General features: G+C 39.5%; 1 protein-coding gene across 2 annotated transcripts in view; it reads right to left on the bottom strand.

Annotated features, from left to right (window-relative positions):
• Positions 1-22,730, bottom strand: part of SI (sucrase-isomaltase) — a 51,689-nt gene that overhangs the window by 21,387 nt on the left and 7,572 nt on the right. For both annotated transcript variants that reach the window (XM_056359136.1, XM_056359137.1), the window contains 19 exons: positions 20,889-21,060; positions 19,429-19,528; positions 18,720-18,832; positions 17,790-17,915; positions 16,823-16,954; positions 16,524-16,643; positions 15,195-15,308; positions 12,643-12,727; positions 11,947-12,064; positions 11,366-11,537; positions 10,574-10,690; positions 9,860-10,014; positions 9,110-9,194; positions 7,758-7,814; positions 7,196-7,320; positions 6,715-6,803; positions 3,929-3,978; positions 2,379-2,549; positions 1,307-1,456 (listed from right to left, as the gene is read on the bottom strand). In XM_056359136.1, the coding sequence (XP_056215111.1) occupies positions 1,307-1,456; positions 2,379-2,549; positions 3,929-3,978; positions 6,715-6,803; positions 7,196-7,320; positions 7,758-7,814; positions 9,110-9,194; positions 9,860-10,014; positions 10,574-10,690; positions 11,366-11,537; positions 11,947-12,064; positions 12,643-12,727; positions 15,195-15,308; positions 16,524-16,643; positions 16,823-16,954; positions 17,790-17,915; positions 18,720-18,832; positions 19,429-19,528; positions 20,889-21,060 (2,251 nt within the window). The remainder of the gene's footprint in view (positions 1-1,306; positions 1,457-2,378; positions 2,550-3,928; positions 3,979-6,714; positions 6,804-7,195; positions 7,321-7,757; positions 7,815-9,109; positions 9,195-9,859; positions 10,015-10,573; positions 10,691-11,365; positions 11,538-11,946; positions 12,065-12,642; positions 12,728-15,194; positions 15,309-16,523; positions 16,644-16,822; positions 16,955-17,789; positions 17,916-18,719; positions 18,833-19,428; positions 19,529-20,888; positions 21,061-22,730) is intronic.

Consider the following 22,730-nt stretch of genomic DNA (forward strand, 5'->3'; position numbering starts at 1 on the left):
CTTTCCCTATATCTGTGATATTCACCTCAATCCCACAACATAGCTTCGTCTTGGCCTGTTGAAATTCCTAAAGCTTCCCCCCTTTAAATCTTATTACTCTCTGGTCTCTGGCTGCCTTCAAGGGGATGTGTCCAAAACCATTAGATATTCAGGTAACATCAGATGAGACCTTTCCATTGGTTTTATTCACATGTATTACCTTTAAAATATCCACTGAGAATTACATCCTATTTATCGAAGATCTCTTGACAACAAAATTACTTTCAGTTCCCTGCTACAGTGCAGCAGAAACACTCGGACTAGGTGCCCTGAGGTTAGATGAGCTGATGTAGGTTAATGCATTAGCCTCCCACCTCTGGATACTTACCATCAATCCTGCCTAGCTGTTCAGATGAAACCAGGCCTGCTCTGCACATCTTAATTGCTCATGAATATTCATTCAACTGTCGTCACCAAAATCAAAGCGCCTTTTCACTTAGTAAGTGTTCAAAACACACGCAAGTCCAGAACAGGACCAGAGTTCAATTGCACATGAAAAGTCATTTCCAAATGTCCAAAAGTACAGAAAATATTCCTAACTCACCTTAGCTGTAGCTGGCTCAAGAGAAGCTAGCAGAGAATTTGGGTCTTCATGCCTAAGAGATATGTCTAAGTCGCAAATTTTAGACTTAGAGGAGCGTGGAGTCTTTTCAGCTGGAGAGAGCCTCTATCAGTTCAACCTTGCCAAAGCATGCTGCTCCCATTTGGTTACGGCCACGGGAGAGTCATGAATGAATCCAGGTGGTAAAGAACTGCATGTTGGAGACTATGATTTGGAAATACCTCCTCAATATAGGTATAAACAATTGAGTTCACATACGAACCAAAACTTCTGGGGGCTTCAAGGATTTCCTCCCAAACTGAGGTCCAGAGGAATCTGATGCTTCTATGACCACGAGGGCGAAACAAAGGGGTTAAGCCCTTCAGGCCCATGGCGCCAGTGAAGCAGAAGAGGGAGCTGAAGATGCAGATATCTAGCCTACTCTATATTTTCATAACTAACATTATTTCTTTCCATCTTTCAAAAAGACCACATTTTTCCTTGATTTCTGGCATACTTTGGAAGAGCTTACACAGTTGCCAACTACCATGTATTGGTCAGGTAAATAAAACCTGCTAGCACCGGCCAGCTGATGTCTGTGCCCCATTTTCTCCAAGTCTGACAAATCTGCCAGACTACTTTTTACACTATAACAGCTATAAAGAGCAAGCTGTGATTCTGGAAATGTTTCTGTCTCATTAGTTTAGGGAAATTATTTTTGCTTACTTCCCAAGCACAGCCAAGTTGTTCACATTTTTCTTGTGTTGGGTCAGGACTGGGGTAACAATTAAACCTTTCATTGACACTCAGTTGTTGAGTCCATGTTATTGTGTAAGATTTTCCCAGTTCAAGCTGAAGTCCTGTTATATGAGCAACCTATAAATATTAAGAAATCAGCAGTTATTAAATCTCACATCACATCCATCTTTCCTTCAGTCAGCAGAGATGAGAGTCCTCAGGTGTAATACATTTTGCTACATGACAACTCAAAGAAACCCCTGTCCTGTAGGTTTTGATACAGTGTCACTTTTACAAACACACACAACTGATATTCTTGCAGATAAAAATCTGAAAAATCTAAAAAAGTTTTACTTCATCCCATAGCTTCCTTGGAAGCAAACAGAAATAAAGATAAAGGTACAGTTCCTTTGTGTTTTGAAATATGAATGCAAGAGGTAAGAAAAAATTAAAATATTTTGTTTCAGTAACTGAAATAACAGGTAACTCAGCTGCTTGTAATAATAAAAGAGGGTGTACAATGCAAGTTCAAAGCAATGTCAGCACTATCGTTAGTGTTGGAAACTACTTGTATGAAAGCTTCCCACTAGCAGCAGCACGTTTGCTTGCCTTGCACATAAATGCACTGTGTTGCTGCTTTCCTGTATTCATCCTGTGAAAAACTCTGTATAAGTGATAAAGGAGGTTTAAACATTGTGCTTGGTTTTGTTTTACAGATTAGTGCAAAAAGAAACATCTAAAACATAAGTATTTGTTTCCTTCCTCTAATATCAAACAAAATCACAAAGCTAGTCCTCCTCTTAAAAATTACATGTTGCAACATAAATAACTGCTTAACTATATTTTCTGTTGCACTGAGGGTCTGAGAGCAAAACTTAGATGAACTTTCTATGCAGTTGAGATTAATGCAATTGTACTTTTTTCTGTAATAAAATACACAATGTGTTTTGTTGAAACAACATTATTACTGAATACTGTCCTTTGCAACATATAAAATAAAGGTGATGCAATTTCAAAGATGTTTATCTCCCAAAGAAAGATGTTTCCTTTTAATGTTTACCTTTTCTAAAGGATAATAGGTGATATTAAGCAAAGAACTTTCCACAACATTTTTCTGAGATACAGTAACTGCTGTTATTTCCTGGAGCGCTCCCAGTATCTTGATTTCTTCAAATTTCAGGTTGTTTGGATCAGTATAATTGCTGTTTATAGCATCCATTTGTAGAACATTCTGAAAAATAAGGCATTGATCACATTCTTATTAAAAAATCTACCTAAAATCCTCCTGATTTAACTTTTTCTAATTAGAACTTCTTACTGTAGCATAAGGTAAGCCAATACCTTGTTCATAATATTAATTATTGTTTGTTATTACAATAATACTTCTCCACCATGTATGTAATATGCTTCCTAGTTGTGTTTCATCTCCATATTTTTTTTTTTTTGCTTGTTTTAGAAATAGCAAAAGTCTGACACATGTCTGCAACAAGGCAGATAACCTCTACTTGACTGGGATCTTGCCAGGTGCTAACAAGTGACGGTTCATATTCACTTTTCCTGATATAAAAATGCCAGTTCTAGTTCAATCACATTACTTACATTAAGAGTTCAAACAGTGGAAGTGTACCATGGCTGTCACATATGCCAGTGTATAACTTCCTTATTACTCTTATTATATTTCCTTATACTTCTTAAATTTCTTCCTTATTAATTTTTAATTCAACATCATTACAGTCAGCTGACGATTTGGCTACAAGGGTTCCAAACTCCAACAGTAACTGAGGTTTCTTATCTGTATATGAATATATGATTACATATGATTACAAAAAAACCCACAAAACCTAATGTGTGTGCTTCCGATTTTTATTCCTTTGCTTTCACTCCCACGTTCCTACACATTCTCTCTCAGTTCCTGCCCTGCTGTTTCACCATGGCAAAGGAAATTAGCAGACATTATTATTGTTGTACTAAAAATATGATATCATTTTTCTTGGAAACCTTGTCATAGGATAGCTCTGGTTAATATTGAACAGGAATGCTATCTGGACTCCAGCTTGACATAAATTCACTTTGCCAAAGCACTTTAAAAAAAAATTAAAAAGTAAACAGTCATGAAGTAGATTTGTTGGGTTCAGACTAGGCATAGATTTTCATCACTCTTTGGAAGCATTTAGCTATATTTTTGTAGCATACAAAGATTTTTTCAAATTCTCAGTATTTTGAGTATCACAAACATTACATTCACCTCCTCTCTGACTCGGTTTTAACTGCCACTGATGTTTTATAGCTGTCTTGCTCAATAAACATTGCTCCTGAGTTTGTTATGTGAAAGGAAACAGGACAACAGGACACTTATATTAACTAGGAGGTTAAGAACAGGTGTTCTTCAGACACTTATATTAACTAGGAGAAGAAAAGACAAACACCAGATTTTCACTTCTGTTAAATTACTGTAATTTGAACATGACTCCGCTTTGACTTTGCAGTCAAATATATTGCTTCGTAGCAAATCTTTTAGGAGAATAAGGAGGGACAAAAGAATGTTCTTTTGAAGATATGATTGATAAAAATAATAAATCAAAATATGATTGTTAGAAATAAAAAACTTACATTGGAAACTGTAAACTTGTAGTAAATGTAGGCTTTACTCTCAACTGTACCTAAAAGGTAAAGAAAGAAGTTACACTTGCAGTGCAGAAGCAGCATTAAAAACAGGATGTGCCACTGCTGGGCACCAATAAATTGTTAATTATTATCATTAATGCATTCAGAGACTTCACGGAACATCTCAAATTTTTACTAATGTTTCTTTGAGGAACTGAAATTTCTGTTTTTTTCCATAGCCCAGTCTCCCAGGAGACCTATTTCTCCAACATTTTCAATTTTTTTTTTAAATCAGCTCTTCTAAAACGTGCAAATTTTTACTGTTATTTTTTCTTATCTTCTCTTACATATGGATGTATGGCTTAAAGTTAATCCTTTAAAATACCCTAAATAAGCACTTTTCATGCAAAAATGACAACAATATTAATAATCTTTGCTACAGAACCATAAGAGAGGAAATAACATGCATCTGGGGAGAAGAAATACAAAAGTTGAGTCAATCTAACATTTTTTCCCATGTACAAAAAGAAAAATACTGTCATTGCAAGCAAATTGTAAAGTTTCCCTGAAAAGACTGCAACCTATACGTTTTGAACAGGAAATAAAATCACAAGATGTTTTATTGTTTTGTTTCTTAACAGAAGTGAGTACAATGATATAGCTTCATTATTTTAGGCCTTGACAAAGGAGTGCATATAGCTGTCACCCATACGTATTGCAACCACCCAAGGCCTTCAAAATTTATGACAGCAATAATCAGCTGAATCACAGCTCTGTTTCTTAAAAGCATTCCTAACATCCATAAAATTTAGAAAAAGTAAAGGCTTGAAAGTTTTTCTGGAAGATATGTTTGGTGTAATTCAAAGACCAGAAGAGAGTTCGACAGTTGGATGCATGGTGTGGAGGACAAGGTAGCTATGCAATTAGGAAAGGTGGAGGCAATTTTGAACACCAAAAGTTGTTTGCTTTTGTGGAAGTTGTGGCAGAGACCTGGCCCCTGCCCAAGTGAAACAAATAGATTGTGACCAAGGATAAAGGCAGCTTTTAGGAACTGGAGGATAAGCCAGAGAAACTGGACACTTTGGTATCTAGAAGAGGTGATTAGCTGTATTAGAAGACAGAGGTAAGAACGCACTAATTCAGATACCGGTCTGTGGACCTGCATGGCTAGACAAAATATGTCCATAAACAACTGCCTGAAGGATTTGGACCTAACTGTCAAGATCATATATTAATCTTGTGCAAAATATGGTAGCATTATTTATTTTTACCTCAATCGTAATACCACTCTGACTTCATTCTCATCTGTCCATTCTTAAGGTTGCAGTTTTTCCTGTTTTCTAACCTACATTCTATTCCAGTGTAGCTAAAGAAAGCTCTGACGCTTTTGCCACTGACAGCAGTCTACAGATACGATAGGACATGAATCAGAGATCAGGTCTATTTGAAATGTAACGACAGAAGCTGGCATACGCCATAAACCAAAGTCCTTAGCTCTGAACGTTATGGCTCACTGCAAATAAAACAATAACATCTGCAAAATACAAGCCCTTAAATCATTTTAATGCAAGCTTGAGTATTTGGTAGAAGTTCTTCCAAAAATCATTTCAGAATAACCCTTTGAACGGCTTGCTGACTTTCAGAAACACACGTAAGGAGGACAAAGGCTAGTAAAGCAGCCTAAAGGATTTAAAGTTCCCCAAATACTTTTAGTTTAATGGAAACAGGGTGCCTAACTAAAGCTTCAGAAACCTCACAGAAAATCCCACAGTTCAAGATACTTCATCTTTCAAAACTTCCTTCATCTCAAGATTAAAATAAACAATGTATCTATGGATATATAATGGAAAGGTTCTTTCCATTGCTCTAGAACAAACTCTGCTTTCCTTAGTCATACATGTATTCCAAAATTATTAAATTTACAGAATGCCTGAACAACCTTAACCTTATATTAAGGTTTGTGTTGTGGTTGTTTTGTTGTTATTGTTAGCTTTGGGGTTTTGTTTTGGTTTGGTTTGGTTGTTTTTCTTTTTTTAATTTTAACTTCAGTTGAACAGTGCCTTTAATCTTACCCTAAGCAAAAGAGGTACGTGGTGATATAAATTGTTTGACAGAAAAAACTGGTGAGGTAAGTAGTATCGATGCCAGTTTGTTGCAAGAGATGAGGTTGACAGGCCTGGGCATAATCATAGGGACTGTCCCAGGGGAAACAAGTTCTCCAGAAGCTTTGCTAACAGCGAGGTTGGCAATGTGACAAATGTATCCCATACGCGCTTACTCACGTGCTCGTGCACCAGAATGCTGTGGAAACCCACATGGCATAAAAAATGTTGGCTCCAATATCATATGTTTGACTTAACAACATTCCTACTGTTTTCACGAGCAATTTCGATAAACCCAGAGAGTTAATAACAGGGCTAGTTATTCCTCTTCTACCAATTCTTAGTATCAATCACCAACCCTGTGCATTCTTGCACCCAAGGCAACCAATTTGGGTATGTGTAACAGAATATATATCAGTCTTGACAGCATGGTTGACAGTCAGCGCACTAACATACCAAACCTTTGCAGCTTTAAGGCTATAGTGAAACCTGATCAAGAAAAACCTCTAAGTTAAAATCGCTACAGATTTCCACCTAAAAGCGATGAAAACCAACTGACATACAAGCAAGTATTAGTATCACATTACAACAATGCCGCCTTCTTGCTCCGTGAGAGCGGCAGGAAGAGCAACACTTGTACGTATTGATGCTTTGCTAACCCTGCTTATTTCAGTACTGGTAACTGCGCACCTGTAGATTCTCCGTCATCCCAGAACAAGTCCCCAGAAGCTGCACTGTTGTCATCCAGGGCAATTATCAGTCCCATGGGATTCTTGCGGCTGTGGAAAGAGAGACTTTCCGTCTGACACGTGTAACAACTACCGAAGCAGGCCCACTAAAGCCTTCCTCTTCATGGTAAGAACGTGACACTCAACAGGGTTGCAATACTCTGAGAATTGCCTTAGATGTGCCCTTGGTTGCCTTTCATTTTCATGCAAACAGAGGAAAATACATGGCAAATTTACAACACGCTAGGCAAATAAACCTGTGATTAATCACTGAACCTGTAATGTAAGCAGTTGGGGAAGTGAGGTGTGGCTCACAGTTATTCCCAGACTTCTTCAAGGTGAAAATGTTAAATACAAGGGGCTGCTACTGATTTGGAACGTGAAAGTCCTCAGCCCGGTCTTGAAAAAAAGCCACCATAAAAGCATCCCCTTTTGAAGCTTACCTTGCAACTGTTGTGTTAGCTGGTTGTTGAGTAGGGTAAATATAGCCACCTCTCAGGTGGAGTCCCAGTTTGTCGGCTGGCAGGAACATACTGGTCCATTGTTTTCTCATTGGGATTTTTGCCCCCTTATTGACAGGGATGTAAAAGGGAACGGGCATATTGCATTACTCACTTTTGTCCTTTTTCACCAATCAAACTTATTACCACAGTAGCGGGAAACTTATTTGTGGAAAAGAGATTTGTAACTTATACTTTTATTATTAATTACTAGAATTATAATTTACCACTTTTGTGTAGCGTAATTGCAATTATTCTATTTCATTTGATTTCAAATATGGTCTTTGTTAAAGTTTCCACTCAATCTGTCTTCCCATCTCCTGTGCTTTATTCCATAGCTGTGTCCGCTCTTGCTTCAGGCACTTACCCCACCACCCTTCACCCCTGGCCTCGCTGTTTCCTTCCTGTGGGCTTTACTTTAGGTCTCTGTCACCAGAGCAAGCTGGAAAGTTCATCACAGAGCCATTTAGAAAATCCCCCCAAAGTATCCTATGCATTTACATACCTTATCATACTCATACCACACAGCATCAGGAATATATGCTTGAATTCTGTCCACACCCTGAAAGGTGAACAAAGAATCAATGTCCATATTTGAAGACAATCTGTTCCAAGAAACTGAATTTTCCAGTAAAATTCACACTTTAAAGATAATTGATACTCCCCCTCTTTGCTGCTTTCTTTCATGGTTTTCATGAGGATGCTGACAGAAAGGAAGAGAACAACCCAAACACAATTCCTGCAAAGCTACTGGGAGACAACTGAATCCCCACTCCACAATGTGGCAGCTCGTTGTACGCAGCCAAGAGTCAGAAGGCAGTGCTTCAAATCCACTGGCTCAGATCGTGGCCTCAAGTATCTTCTTGATTTTCAAATTTTTCCTGGCTGGCATCTTCCAGATTCTTACTTTCTTTTGATGTATTTAACAAGTGTTTTGTGTTTCTCCATGGCATGTGTTGCTGGCATGAACTATTATTTACATGATTCTGCCACAGAATAAGCCATGATCTACCTGCTTTCTTGTTGCACCACAGACAAGCTGAAACGCAGCAAGAGAAGCCAATTCTGAAGAAAATCCAGAGATGATACACAGGTGAAGTGAATCACAATATCGGACCACATGACCCTGACTCCCAAGGGGACTGGAAAATACCAGTGGGATTTAATAGCACAAAGGGCAAGATTTTCCATTTCAACCCTGATAAAAATATTCTGTGGGCTCTCCCACTGGAAGCAATCAAGGAAAGGAGGGGGGAAAACCCAATCAAACCCTAGGCTTCTTAGAAATCCATCTTCAGCCACAAGCCAGTAATGTGGGGAACCCACGCAAAAATAAATATGATCTAAGGATCTAACAACAACATCATCAACAAAAGATATTTGCACTGGAGATAGATCTGTGTTGATGCTAATTAACAAGGCCCTCTGCAATTGCTTTGCCAATAGAGCTGACAGGTCTGGTCAAGACAGAAACATCCTGACAAGAATGGGGCCAGAGCAGATTTCCTGGGAGCCGCAGGGAAACGGCAGAGCCTGCTTCTGCACCTCAGCACATTCAGCATAAAAAAGCAGCAGTGGGCTGGGGGGTGGTGTGTGATTTCAGCAGGAAACACATGCATAGGAGAGGAGCTATAACCTCCAACCGGAATAATAGAATTGTCACAAGACTGAACAGCAAAGCCTCAGAAGTGGAAGGTGGTGTCTAATCAGAGCAATAAAGGAGTGACAGGAATGGTGTCACCTGGGCATTTCAGGCTGCACTTCCCTGCCAGAGAAAAGAGCTGGAAACGGTGTCTCAGCGTGTCCCTGCACCCCCCCCAAGGGTTATGAGATAGGTACTCAACCAGCCAAACCTACCGGGTCAAGTACAGGGGAAATAAGCAGCCCAGGACCCCACAGGAACTGCCTGTCAACACTCCACGTCACTTCATCGGAGTAGAACCTGAGCAAGTGTGAAGGATATAGCAGTAAACTGGTTAGTTTAGGAACTACACCATCACCAGCAATCCCAATATTTCAGGGTACGGGTTCTCTAGAAACACGATTGAAGAGTGTCATCTCTCATCTCAAAAGTCCCTTTTTTTTTTTTTTTTTTCTCTCCTATGTTGTTTTTTTTTGTTAAATGTGAGGCAACCTGAAGAAGGTAAGGTCTTACTAGTTTAGGTAGCGTTCTCTACATGTGTCTGAAAGTGTAGGTGTGCATGTGCTCTTAACACAGCTTATTCAAGAGTTTCCAGGCAAGGAAGCATATATTCTTACATAAATATATATATATATATACACACACACAGGATGATTCTTACACACACACACACACATATATATGATGATGGTGGAGAATAATTTGATTAGCTGACAATAACATCTCATAGCAACTCTTAAGAGTGACTGACAATAATATATGCGTACATGCAGAAATTACAGATGGTTTCTGATTGCTCTTCTGATTGCTCCAAAATGGTATTTCATGAATTGAGAAGTTGTCTATATATATTCCAACGTACATTTCCACAGACTACATCAGTGTTTAGAAAGCCCCTAACAACATTCAAGTGTCTGATTTTTTTGTTCCTCATAAAACTCACCAAAGGCAATGACTAAACTTACTCATGCAAAACCGGCCGCACAACTGTATCTCCTTGAGTATGAGCTTTATAGAAGAGTGTATACAGGTAGGGCAGCAAAGTGTAGCGAATGTTCAAGTAATGCTTGGAGCTTTTCACCAAGATGGAATCAGGTCCAAACACAGCTGGATCCTGAGGCTGAAAAGAAATATCAGATAATAATAATAATTATTATTTTCACCATGCAGAAACCGCTCTGCCAAACATGGGAAAAGTGGCTGCATTTTCAGAGAGGCTGAAATTCAGTGGTGGACATCTGTGTGGTGTTGGCCTTTCAGAGGTGTGACCTGAGGTCCTGCTCCTCCAGGCTCACCATATGTTGCACTCCACATTCCTCCTTGCCCATCTTCAAGGAGAGTGCATCAGGGTCAGCCTGGGTTTCATCCTGGCATGCAGTCAGGTGCATGTTAAAGGGCTGCCAGGAGTCAGTCTGGTGGGTCACATAACAGTTAGTATTTGCCCTTAGTGGTATGCACAACCAATGGTGATGAAACTGTTGGCAAAAATGTGTAGTCTGAATTAACCCTTATGGAGCCTAACCTCTCAGATCTAAGATTTCATAAAGAGAGCTTAAAGTTCTGCTGTTTTCAAACTGGTCAACTGTATAACTGTCAGTGACAGTAATGACTATTAGTGATACTAGTAAAGGCAATATGGTAGTGTAACAAAACATGTGGTAAGAGAAAGCACAACTTACTATGAGATCTTTAGAGTTGTGATTCCTGGAGAATGGGTAAAATGCTCCTACTTGCATCCATCTTCTACAAAGTTCTTCTGTGGTGTGGTCAAAGAAACCACAAATATCTGCTCCAACCTTTAAATAAAAACAGAATGTGTTGGATGTACAGTATGCTGCACCTCTAATCTGTACATAAAACTTCTCGTTTTCAGATATACATTAATTCAAACTTAATTGCTAGCCAGAGTGACTGAGCCATTCAACATATTTGTACCTCTTTTCTTTCAAATTTAGCTATGTTGTACAAAAAATTATACTGAGTAGTAACTAACACTGCTCATTGTTCTATTATTCCAAACCTTTACCTTCCTGTTTGATGCCAATATGCCTACATTAGGAAAAAAGCTCCAGAGTCATACAAATTTAAATCATGGAAAGGAGATTGGCTATTTCCCTTATAAACAGATGCCTCTATTTAATCAGAAAAGGTAAGAAAAACAGCAAGTGCTTCTTATCTATCACTAGTGTTTAAAAATTACTAGAAGTAACAGGTAATTTGGGATATATAAGATAATATGTTACCCATATTTATCTCACCATACAGACACAGCAATCAAAATAAGTGGCCTAAACTCAAAATCAATGATTAGGGAAAAAAAGTCTAAATCAAATTCCTAAAGGGGATTAATCTGGAGTTGAAAATATAAGATGGTTATCTAGATAGCATTTGATTAGATAATTTGTTATCACAGAGATGGAGATACTGTTCATCCATATATTTTGAAAGGATGTCACAAAGTAATGTGATACATAGGGAATTCCAAAGAGGTTGAAGTCCAGCATTCCAGGTATCGCCCACTTTATGTGATCCCATGTTGCTGCATTATCTCCCAGCCAGTGTCCTGTGTGCTTTCCTGATCCAGCAAAAGTAGACCGTGAAATAAGGAAGCTTCGTTTTCCAGGAAACAGTGTATTGATGACTCTTGAAAGGAAATAAGACTGGAATTATGTAAACTGAAAAAGACAATTTGGACATCAATGTTTTTTTATACGGCAGATTTACACTGACTGATTTACAATAATTACTCGTACCAGATATGTGAACTCCTTTACAGTTAAGCAGGTGTATTTTAGCGAAGTTCAATACATTAATGTTAAATAATCCTTCCATACAGATTTTACAAGCAATATGTAGCTTTTAAAAGCAACATGTGGCTTTTACTATCAGCTTTAGTTAGTAGATTTTGCCTTAGCTGCATTGTCTTAAATATAATACAGTGTTTTCTAGGAACTGGTTCCCTTTAGAAGTGAAGTCTTTTGCTGTTTTTCAAAACGCAGGCCATGCACTGTTCTGAAACCTTTTTGTAAAGATTTTAGGATACATTCCTTACTTCTGTGTTGATATGGCCATGGAATATCCGTAAAGATTGTGGACATCATAATGTTTCCCCCACTTCTGTACTGCATCCATACAAAGTGTCTTAGAAAACATGAGATTATCAAGAATACCTTCAATAAAGGAAGACAAATATAATTTTTAAGGTACATTTTCAGTATGAATATTTCCAATCTTTTCTTTAATGCACATTCATGACATTCAAGCCCTTTTCTGTTTGCACTAAGGCCAGTATTACTACTGTAAAAACAAAATGTTATTCTTGGCTGCTGGTTTGATTTGTCTGTGACCTTTTCCACCCATACAAAGAACAACTGAGACCTACATTCTACAATTGTGAATCATCATCTGAGAACATGTTGGCAATGGTTACATAAACCTACTATTTAATACAAACTATGAGTTCCATTTTAGCTCTGCCTACATCTCAAAAAGTACTGATAGTGAAAGAAGATCATTATATTATCCGACATAATTAAGGCAAGGACAATATTAAGTAATACTTTGAAAATGGAACAAAGCCAGTTATATGAACTACAGCTTCAGTATATTGGTGTTTTCTATCACTAGTAATGTTCAAACCTCACCCGTAAGAATGAAACTAAAATCACTTTACATCCTTGTAGCCAATTGCACAGTAATTCATACATTTTTTGATATTTTGCTTTCTAATTACAGTAAATGGACTTACGGGGAGTGAAAGGAGGATAGTTTAAGTCATTCTGCGCACAACCATTTTTTGAGCCTTTAACAAAGTTGGCTACTTCATTCATATCCTGAAAAGGTAAGACACAGAATGTAAAATTTTTTCCTCAAGTACATTTTCTTAACAAAGTCTTACATTCTATTCTCTTAGCCTTTAATGAATAATTACTTAGAACTAGTACCATACAACTAGGCAAGAATAATATAACTCAGATAGTGACCTGGTTCATTCCTGTATTAACATAGCTCTCTGTTGGACAGACTTCTATATGCAGGCGAACATTATGTCGCAAGAGCTACATCTTATCCCTCCACCGAAAGAAACTGCAAGAGATGCTTATGTATACGTTGTCTCTGCCTATGACCTACTCCACACATCTCTCAAGGCAATATCTTTGGTATGGAGTGCTTGTTTAGAGAGAAATGCTGAACCAGTAAATGTACATTGATGCTTCCTCTCAAAATACACAAGATACCTAGATATTCTTAAACATCTCTTTTATAATACTTTCCAAGCCATTATACTTTCAAACTTTGCTGCCTCCTTCCATGAATATTTTATTTGGCAATTCTGTCAGTGTATTTCTACGTGCATCCCTGAATATGCTACAGGAAAAGCATGTATGGAAGAAGAGAGCAAATTCATCATGGAGGCACCACAGTCTAGTGACCAATTTGCTTCACTCAAAGTACTTGCTCTCCGTAAAGAGCACTGTGCAGTCTTAACACTTAATAGCTTGACTTGATGGAACACAGAATCAGCAAAAATAAGTGAGAAAAATTCATTTTATCAAATTGTATTGGGTTTGCACGGCCAGTGTTTGGTGCCGGGTGTGAAGGTGCCTGTAAAGCTGTCCCCGTGCCCGGTGGAGCCCGTGCCAGCCAGTGCCACCGGGCCCAGCACTGCCCATGGCCCAGCCCGGCCACAATGGGGGTAATGTGCGGGGGTTTTCTCCCTTCTGAAGTACAACTGCAGCGGGGGAGAGGAGTGAGGGTACGTGACAGCAGCAGCCCTGCGGGCACCGGGGCAGCGCAGGAGGAGGCGGGGAGGCTCCAGGCATAGAGCAGAGATGCCCCCCCAGCCCGTGGCGAAGCCTCTGGCTGGGCAGGCTGTGCCCCCAGCCCATGGAGCCCATAGGGGAGCAGATCCCCCCCCCACAGCCCAGGGAAAGGCCCAAGCTGGGGCAGGGGGTGCCTGCTGGGGCAGGACTGGAGGCAGGCTGGGGACCCCAAAGGGACCCCTCGTGGTGGGCTGTGCCCGAGGGGTGCCCCCATGGGGGGAGCCCATGCCAGGGCAGGGCAGAGTGGGAGCAGAAAGGAGCAGCAGAGGCAGTATGTGATGGACTGACCATAACCGCCATTCCCCATCCCTGGTACTGCTGGCAGGGAGCAGGGAGGGAAATCAGGAGTGAGGTTGAGCCTCGGAAGAAGGGAGGGGTGGGGGGAAGGTTTTTTGCGAATTGCTTTATTTCTTACTGCCCTACTCTGATTCAATTGGTAATAAATGAAATATTTTTTTTTCCCCAAATCAAGTCCATTTTGCCTGTGATGGTAACTGCTGAGAGAGCTCCCTGTCCTCACCCCAGCCCATGAGCCCTTCGTTATATTTCCTCTGCCCTGCCCAGCTGAGGAGGGGACCGACAGAGCAGCTCTGGTGGGCACACGTGTCCAGCCAGGGTCAACCCACCACACACACAGCAGCTGAAGGGCTGTATTTTGCCACAAAGATTAATTTAAAATGGTTACAGCTTTTTAAAATGCTTGGCAAAATATTCAGTAGATTCTTGTCTTCTTTCAAAATATTTATTTATTTTTAAATACAAGGAAGTAGGAAAATGACAAAAAGAATAAAGGGAAGAAGGCACTGAGACAGGGATTGAGAAGTTTAAGTACAGATTTCCTTCAGACACCTTCTTTAAGAAGCTTCATTGCAGTATATTCCTTAAAAAAACTAATCTGGTCAGCCAAAATGGTTCTTAATTTCATCTGATTCCCATGAATTGTATGTGAAATCTGCTTTGCAAGACTGTATTTTAGCCCTTTTGTGGGAGAACCTGTCTAGAGAGCCTGGTTTTTCCAAATCCTTATCTGGAACAGCAACTGGAGATTCACTAACCAGAAAATCCATGAGCTACTTGGAGCTCATAAATATATATTTTACACTATATTCAGAGCCTGTTTAGCACACATTCACTGAGCAGGTATGCAGGTCTGCAAATATTACCATTCTGAGTACAGGAGTGTGCTAGCATTTGCCATTAGCAATGGTTCATCAATTGAAGCATTTTAAAGTGTCACTGAAGATTCAAAAAACAGTACACTGATCATTTAAATGCCATGATTAATGATTCAAATTAAAATTTAAAATTAAAATTTGAATTGCAAATTCAACACCAGAAGACATACACATACTGCACTGATTTCAGGTTCATAATAGTAAACATCCCTTTCAAATTCAATGCAAATTGAATTTGATAAACATCAATGCTTGTCTATTTTTAAAAATAAAAATAAAAATGAAAGTTCTGAATTACTTACAATCCAGATCCCATCGTATGGCACTATGCTATAAAACAGTTTGCATTCTTCCACCCACCAGCTAGTGCAGTCTGGGTTGGTGAAGTCTGGGAACACAGTTTCCCCTGGCCACACCTGAAATATGAAAAGGGAAATAATTAATTTAACTTTTAATGATATTTATAAGAGTTTATAGAATCATAGAACAGACCAGGTTGGAAGGGACATTGACAGATCATCTGGTCCCACCTTTCTTGGCAAAGGGACTGGGATGAGATCATTAGTATCCTGTCCAATTGCAAGTTGAAAACCTCCAGTAATGGGGACTCTACCATGTCCCTGGGGAGGTTGTTCCAGTGATCAGTTGTTCTCAAGTGTGAAAAATTTCTGGTGCAACTTGCACCCGTTATCCCTCCTATTCCCCATGGGGCTCCTTGTGAAGAGACAGCCTTTGCTCTCTCTGTAGCTGATTTTCAAGGACTGGAACACTGTGATGAAGTAACCCCTGAGCCTTCCCTTCTCTAGGGAAGAAAGACCCAATTCCATCCAGTCTTTCCTAGTAGAGCAGGTTCTCCACCCCTTTGATCACCTTCATGACCCTCCTTTGGATCATCTCCAGTCTGTCTGCATGTTTTTTGAATTACTGGGGCCAGAACTGGACATAGCTCTCAGGTGCAGCCTGAAAAGGATTGAGTAGAGTGGGATGATCACATCACCATCATTGCTAGTAATGCCACCGTGGGTGAAGCCCAGAGTCCAATTTGCCTTTGTTGCTGCAGTGGCAAACTGCTGACTCCTGTTCAGCCTGTTGTCCAGCAGGACCCCGTAGTTAGCCATCATGGCCAGTCTCCATACAGAGCTCCGATGAAGACTTTTGAACAACAAACTGCTAAAGTGACAATAGCTTGCATGCAGAAAGAAAGCAGGAAGAATATGAGTTTCTTAACTTTGAGGTTTTCAGTTACTTTTAAGTCATACAAGAAACTATACACACCAGAAAAAATTCTCAACAGAATTTAAAATCATAAATTAAAAGGATAATGTGGGAACTGGCTTTTCAGTCACTACTGAAAATAAATAGGAGCTGGCTGATGAATTGTCCCTTGAGCCTTCAAACTACCTGAGTTTTCCTTTTTGTTTAACGTAAAAAATTGCTAAAAAATAAAATAATCAAGAAAGGTTGAGAAGTATCATATCTTTAGTGAGTCCTTATAAACTTAGTTCTCACTGGCAGGGGATTTTACTGAAAGAAGAAACTTAGAAAATTACACTTCAAGAGGAGCTCTCTGACCTAAAGTAAACCATAACAGTGACAACAGATCAAGTTCAAATGCATAAAAATTCAATTACCTCCCCAAGTAATGCTGTTACTCCATTCGATTCATTAACCCAGACTTTTTTACTCTCTCCTCTGACATAGCTTTCATATGAACTACCGTTCACTAGATTTTTTATGCTAATAGCAGGATCCTAAAAAAAAATAAATTGGAAAACAAAGAATAAGAAACCAGGATACACTCCATCAATTATTAAAGGCCACTAGAATGTTAGGCAATAAATGTAATAATTATGTAGAATAAGCAGAGTATAATAATCAATAGTTATAATGATAGTATTTACAAGGGAAAAAGAAATAGTGAAATGCTTACCAATATGATAATATATTTTTGTCCATAGTCATGCATATAAGATGCAAAATAAGGGAGATCTTGAAACTTCACTTTGTCATATGTAAAATCTTTCTTTTCCTCCATATAGTCAATATCAGTGATCTGAGCATCCTGAAAGAGAAGTGAGTTCAACTTTAAAATTAGAAGCGATATGTAAAGATTTTGTATATTAGTTCCATACAACTTCTGCTGACAATTCCTGTTTATCTTATAGTGAATGTACTGCTGGGACTTTACAGCAACCTGGCAGAAAGTATGCTGTCAGGAGCACTTGCAAACAATGTGCACCTCATCACGTACTTACAGCCCTAATTAATGGTACTGACACGTCTTTTGTCCTATAAAGAGCTGCATTTAACATTAACATGATTTAAATTAATGTGTATATTGGCATCCTTTCAAATAACCCCTGGATGCGTGGCTATTTCATTGCAATTGCCTGACTTCAACATCTATCCCCTTAAATCCTACTCAACTCTTGGTTTACCATTACAGTATTTTTATTCTATTTGAACCAAACCATCAGGCTAATCTAATCTGAAATCTAATTTTTAAAGTTTATTATACTTTACCTTTGGATGTCAATTAAGAGTAACATATGGTTCCCTAAATTTTCACAAGAGAATTAAAAAAAAAAAATCACGGATTAGGTAATATGAGAAGATAAATCAATACAGATGAAAAGTATAACTGAAGAAATATCAAAGTGCTCAAATAAAACTTACTGTAATTAAGTCCCACCACGTCCCACATTCTGATAATGGGTCTACTGTTAAAATGCACAAAAACCTTTGACACCAGAAGCCTATATATTGGAAATTTGCTAATTTAAATTGATGTGAAATGATCCAGTTGCAGAACACAATGTTCAGGATCTCCTGGTCATTCCTCCTGCAGAAGTCTGCCTTCACAGCGTTGCTTTTTCCTCCTCAGACCCCATACTTACATAAGGGAGCCCAATCGCCCTGTTCCTCTCCACAACTCGCTTCACCTCATCCAGAGACCCATAACCGAAGCGGCTGAGCTGGAAGCCCAGGCTCCAGTAGGATGGCAATGCTGGCAGTCCCACAAGCTGCAAGTTGAGAGCAAAAATCCCATACATCATCAGTGCATACTGTGTGTCACCTTGGTGCCCGTTCCTAGATCCCTACTCCTCAAATCTATTTGAATAATATACGCTAAGCTTGAGTATGTGAAATGAGCAGATCACTCCCAAATGATATATTTTTCTATGGCTTTTGTCGGTTTATTTTAAGAAATACAAATATTTTGGAACACTGCCCATTCTTTAAAATGTCACTGAAACATAAATGGATCTCAAGAAGTACAAAAGATATCAGCAATATCTTATGACCTTAAAATCATGACATACCTGTAAGCACATTGTCTAGCCTATAATACTACCACGGGAAGAGGAATTTGTCCTTATAACAAGAGAGCCCCAGCAAACAAGTTATTACATGTAGAACATCTCTAGCTCCAGTGTCTGCTGCACATCAGTCAAGCCATACAGACTGAAGAATTTAGCAGCTACAGACTCGAGCCTTGAGCTACTGCATGGTCTCTGCTCCAGCATAGCTAGTACAAGTAGTACTTAAGTTTCAGCTGCCTGTAACAGGGCAGCTAAAAATATCTACACCCCACCTTAACCCCAGCTACCTATTACTAATGACAGCAGTCACATTGGGGACATACTAACAGTTATTCTTAGTTAAATATATATTGAGACATATTTTCAGTTAATAGGTAACATAGAGAAGGCTTCCTGTTGTATAAGGGGGAGGGGGGAGGGGGAGGGGAGGGGCTGGGGATCACCAATAAATCCCAAGCACTTTAAAAAGTCTGTTCAACACATCACGTCTCTAGCTGAAGGTACCTTCACATACTCCTGGACTACTTGCTCTGGAGTGTTCCCCAAGAAGATATAGAAATCAAGGATCCCACCAATGGTTCTGTAGGTCACTGCTGGAGTGGGCTGCACTGCAAACTCTGACAGACAAGAGTGCACAAAGCCAATTTTGAATAACAGCTAAATCTAAAATAACTGAAATATTCTAATTGATGATTATAAGTTTTACTTATAAAAAAACACAAACCAAAAATACTTCAGGAACCCAAAACCATTAGTTGAACTTACAAAGGGGAAATGTATTCAGATGACACTTATAACTGTCCATATTTCCATTCCTTTACATGCTAGGGAAAAGAATCAAAAGAAATCCAGTGGCTCAATCTTTTATCTTCAAATTTTTAGTACATTTTTCCATCTTCAAGAGATGTGTAGAGCTCTGTAAAGTATACATGTATGCAGGCTTATCTAAAGAGACTAAAGGGCATATACTTTCAAGTATTGCTCACTCCAAATTTAAGCTCTGATTCCAGTGTCCTGCACATCTGCAAAGACCTGCACAGGCTTCAGAGAGGTTTCTGATCCATGAGTTTACAACACAGTCTTCGTGTTAACTGTGTGCTACTTGCTGCTTACGTCATGTATGCTAAACACTACAGTTTTGATCCCAATCCCACAGGTCATCTAAAAAGGCATTTAACTACAATGGTCAGAGCTGCAGAGAAAGCTTTCTTACCCATGGCATTACTGTTCATTAGGAAAACACCAAAGGAGGCTCCGGAGCTGTCTTCCAAGCACAAGAAGAAAGTTTGAACTCCATATAAGTTATGCATTTCCTTCAAGGACAAAAAGAATAAGTCAGCTGAGTAAATTCTAACAACAGCATGCGTTCTGGGATGTTTCAAAATACATCACAGGTAGAACTTGAAACTTCTCAAAATATAGCAAACAACCAAAATAAAAATCCTAACACCTTCCTACAGTTCTCTTTTCTCTTTCCTGGCATCCTTCTCCTTTATTTTCCATTAAAACAAAAGTTTCTCCAAATATAGAGATAAATAAGCAAGCAGGTATGACGGATCTTCAGGCAAGTCCGCATATATTACGCTACTGTTTCTGGGTAATACGTATGCACAGCAAGCAAAGAAGAGAATTTTAAAGGTGCCTTCGTCAGCTTTCACCATAGATTAGGTTTTGCATCTAATCTGTACTTCTATTAACCCCGGAAGGTAATCATACTTATGTCTATCTATGGAAATAACAGAATGCCTTGCTTCTTTTTTATTTCCTTTCTGGTGTTTTCTTCCATTATTATTAGCAACAAAAGGCTTAGAAATTTTAACAATTGCTGTAATAGTTGTGCTTCTTCCCCTGCAAAACAAAATTCAGAACAAATTAACAAGAAACAAAACTTGAGCAATCTAAAATAAAACTAATTAGATTCTTTTCATTGTTGATTTTGCTTAATGAGTCTACACTCAATAGAGCCATTCAGGTAAGAAATAATAAAGAGGACAGTGAGAAGGTGTCTCAAAGTAAGTGATACACATTCAAAATTAATAGTTAATTACATATCGTGATCTCACCCTCTAGTTTCTGTTAGCATAACTCGCATTTCAGCAAGACACTGAGATGCTCTCTCAAAGTAAAGCACGTTGTTTTTTCTTTAGAAAACTGAGGTATTAGCATCAAATAGTCTTACAATTATCACAAAATGGGTGCCCTGGAAATCGTTTCATAAAGAGACAGCCATACAGACTATAGAAACTAATAACAGCTAAGAGACGTATTTTATCTTGGGAAGAGGCAGCTGTTAAAGAAAACGTTTCCATCGTGTCCCAAGCAACAAGGATGTTAACTGGAGAAGCATGTGTCATCTGTACTGAATGCTGCACACAGCAATGCATTAGTACAAACTTTTATTTATTTTCCTTACCAGTAGAAACTGAAAACTAATATATTAGTGTTTAACAACCGGTTTTCAACTGCACATCAGCACAAAAATCAAAATATTTATAAAAAGCTCTTCCTCAGGGAATATTCATCAGTACCATCTACCTTTTAGTAAGGCACCTGCAGTGCCTGAAACATCTTTAGGGAAAACCTCATTGATACTGCTAATGTGTCAGCTGCAGAACACGCTTGGATTTCAGAAATCATCTGCAAAGAATGAAGCGGAAGAAAACCAGTCCTTACTCCAGAGGGGCCAACATCCCTGCTGAACATGGGCCAGGTTTTCCAGTTAACATCGTGTCGGTATTGCTTATGCACGTGCTCTCCCACACCGTAAATGTTGCTGCTAGGTAGTTTGATTGACAGCTGTAAAAACTGGTCAGCGTACTGCAGTGGTCCAATGGTAGTATCAAATCTGATGAAACAGTTTAAAAAACAAAACCAGTATTTAACCAAGACTTGTTGTAACAACTGTTGCCACTGCTTTCCGTTAGAGCTGGGAGGCAGGTTCCCGTGTCCATCCAGGGACCTGAAAGGAGAGGGGGGAAGGATGGTGCGGGGCTGGAGCAGAGCGACCCTTGCACTGACGACGAGGTGAGCGGAGCCTGTTGATCCTGCAGAAACGTCTCATACCCACGGCCCATCTACTTTCAGGGGTACATCTGCACTCCCCTCTTCCACCTCAGCTTCCCACCCCACACCTGTTGCGCTGCATCCTGAATCCGCTCCCTGAACAAGCTCACAGTAAGGGGTAGAAATGGGCTCACTCTCAAACAACCTGAGCACAGATGAGCGCAGGTTAAAAGTAATAACATCGTCCTTAGCATGGATCAAGTCCCATTTGAGGGCTATCGCACCTCCTGCAGCAAATTCTGCATAAAGCCACCGCGAGGCTTTTCAAGGAGTGTGAAGTTGCTGGTGTTGAAAATAGACACGGAGACTACTGTGTGTATCTGTACAAACAGAACAAGCCGAGATCAATATTCCTCCTTTACATCCATTAGCAAAGCACACAGGACAAGTCCATTTCAGTAATACAGTTTTTTCTCTTCATTTAGTTTTGCACCTTCCTCTATTCCTTTCATTGCAGACAAACAACTCCTCTTCCAAATAAGGATCATGACAACTTTAAATACTTCAGCAGAACCTAACGTCACTCCCTGTTTCTATGGAAAGGACATGAGAAACGGTGGGGAAGCCTGGTTGTCACTGCTGAGGCAGGGAGGGGCGGGAGGCAGCCCAATTCCTGCCATGGGATGCCCCAAGCAGCAGCTCGCTGCAGGGCAATGGACTCTGTGATTTCCTCTCGTTCCTTTAGCTTGCCGTAACGGTGAACCAGAGCCTCGGCTCCCTTGGCCAGCGAAGCTTCAGGTTTCGCTCCTTCCTGCAGACCCTGATGGTGCCAAAGAGGCTTCATCAGGCATCTCCAAGTAGACACTCAGAGTCAAGCACCGCTGTGATTTTTTTTCTTTAGGAGACAGAAGTGCAGCCACTTCTACCAAATTAAAGAAAGGCCTAAGGGAAAGACAGACAATCTTCCAGAGCGCTCTTTCAACATGGTTCTATTGGACTAGGCTCTGTATTCCCTCTCCATATACCTGCCTAATCAGTCACGCACTACCGAACACCAAGTCCATCTTTTGTGCTCTCTCTGTAATTGCAAATCAATCATTAGAGAGGATTCTAAGCAAGAAAACAATACTAATAAGAGCACAAAAGTAACCGCTAATTCATTAAACTTGAAGCGTTAATAATCCAACTGCTCTAGCACTCCCACTGGTAATCATTCTTGGACTGATTTAATAAGCATGTTCGTCCTGACACTTCCCCTTTCTAATGGTTCTTTAAGCCATGCTGTTAGATTTCTAGGTCTGCTTTATGTATCTCTTTTTAGAACCCAAAGGGCACGAAAGCATTCAATGTGGAAGTCCACCAAGTATTTTACTCACAGCAGGACCTGCCTGGCTGATCAGTGGCCTGCACCAGCTGTGCTTGGATATCACACCGGTCTGAAGGGCAACCTGGTTTTGGTGATTCAGAGCTTCAGCATGATTGTGAGAAATAAAAGATGCAATGAAGAGTGTT

Source organism: Falco biarmicus, chromosome 13 (genome assembly GCF_023638135.1).
Source record: "Falco biarmicus isolate bFalBia1 chromosome 13, bFalBia1.pri, whole genome shotgun sequence".
Lineage (NCBI taxonomy): Eukaryota > Metazoa > Chordata > Aves > Falconiformes > Falconidae > Falco > Falco biarmicus.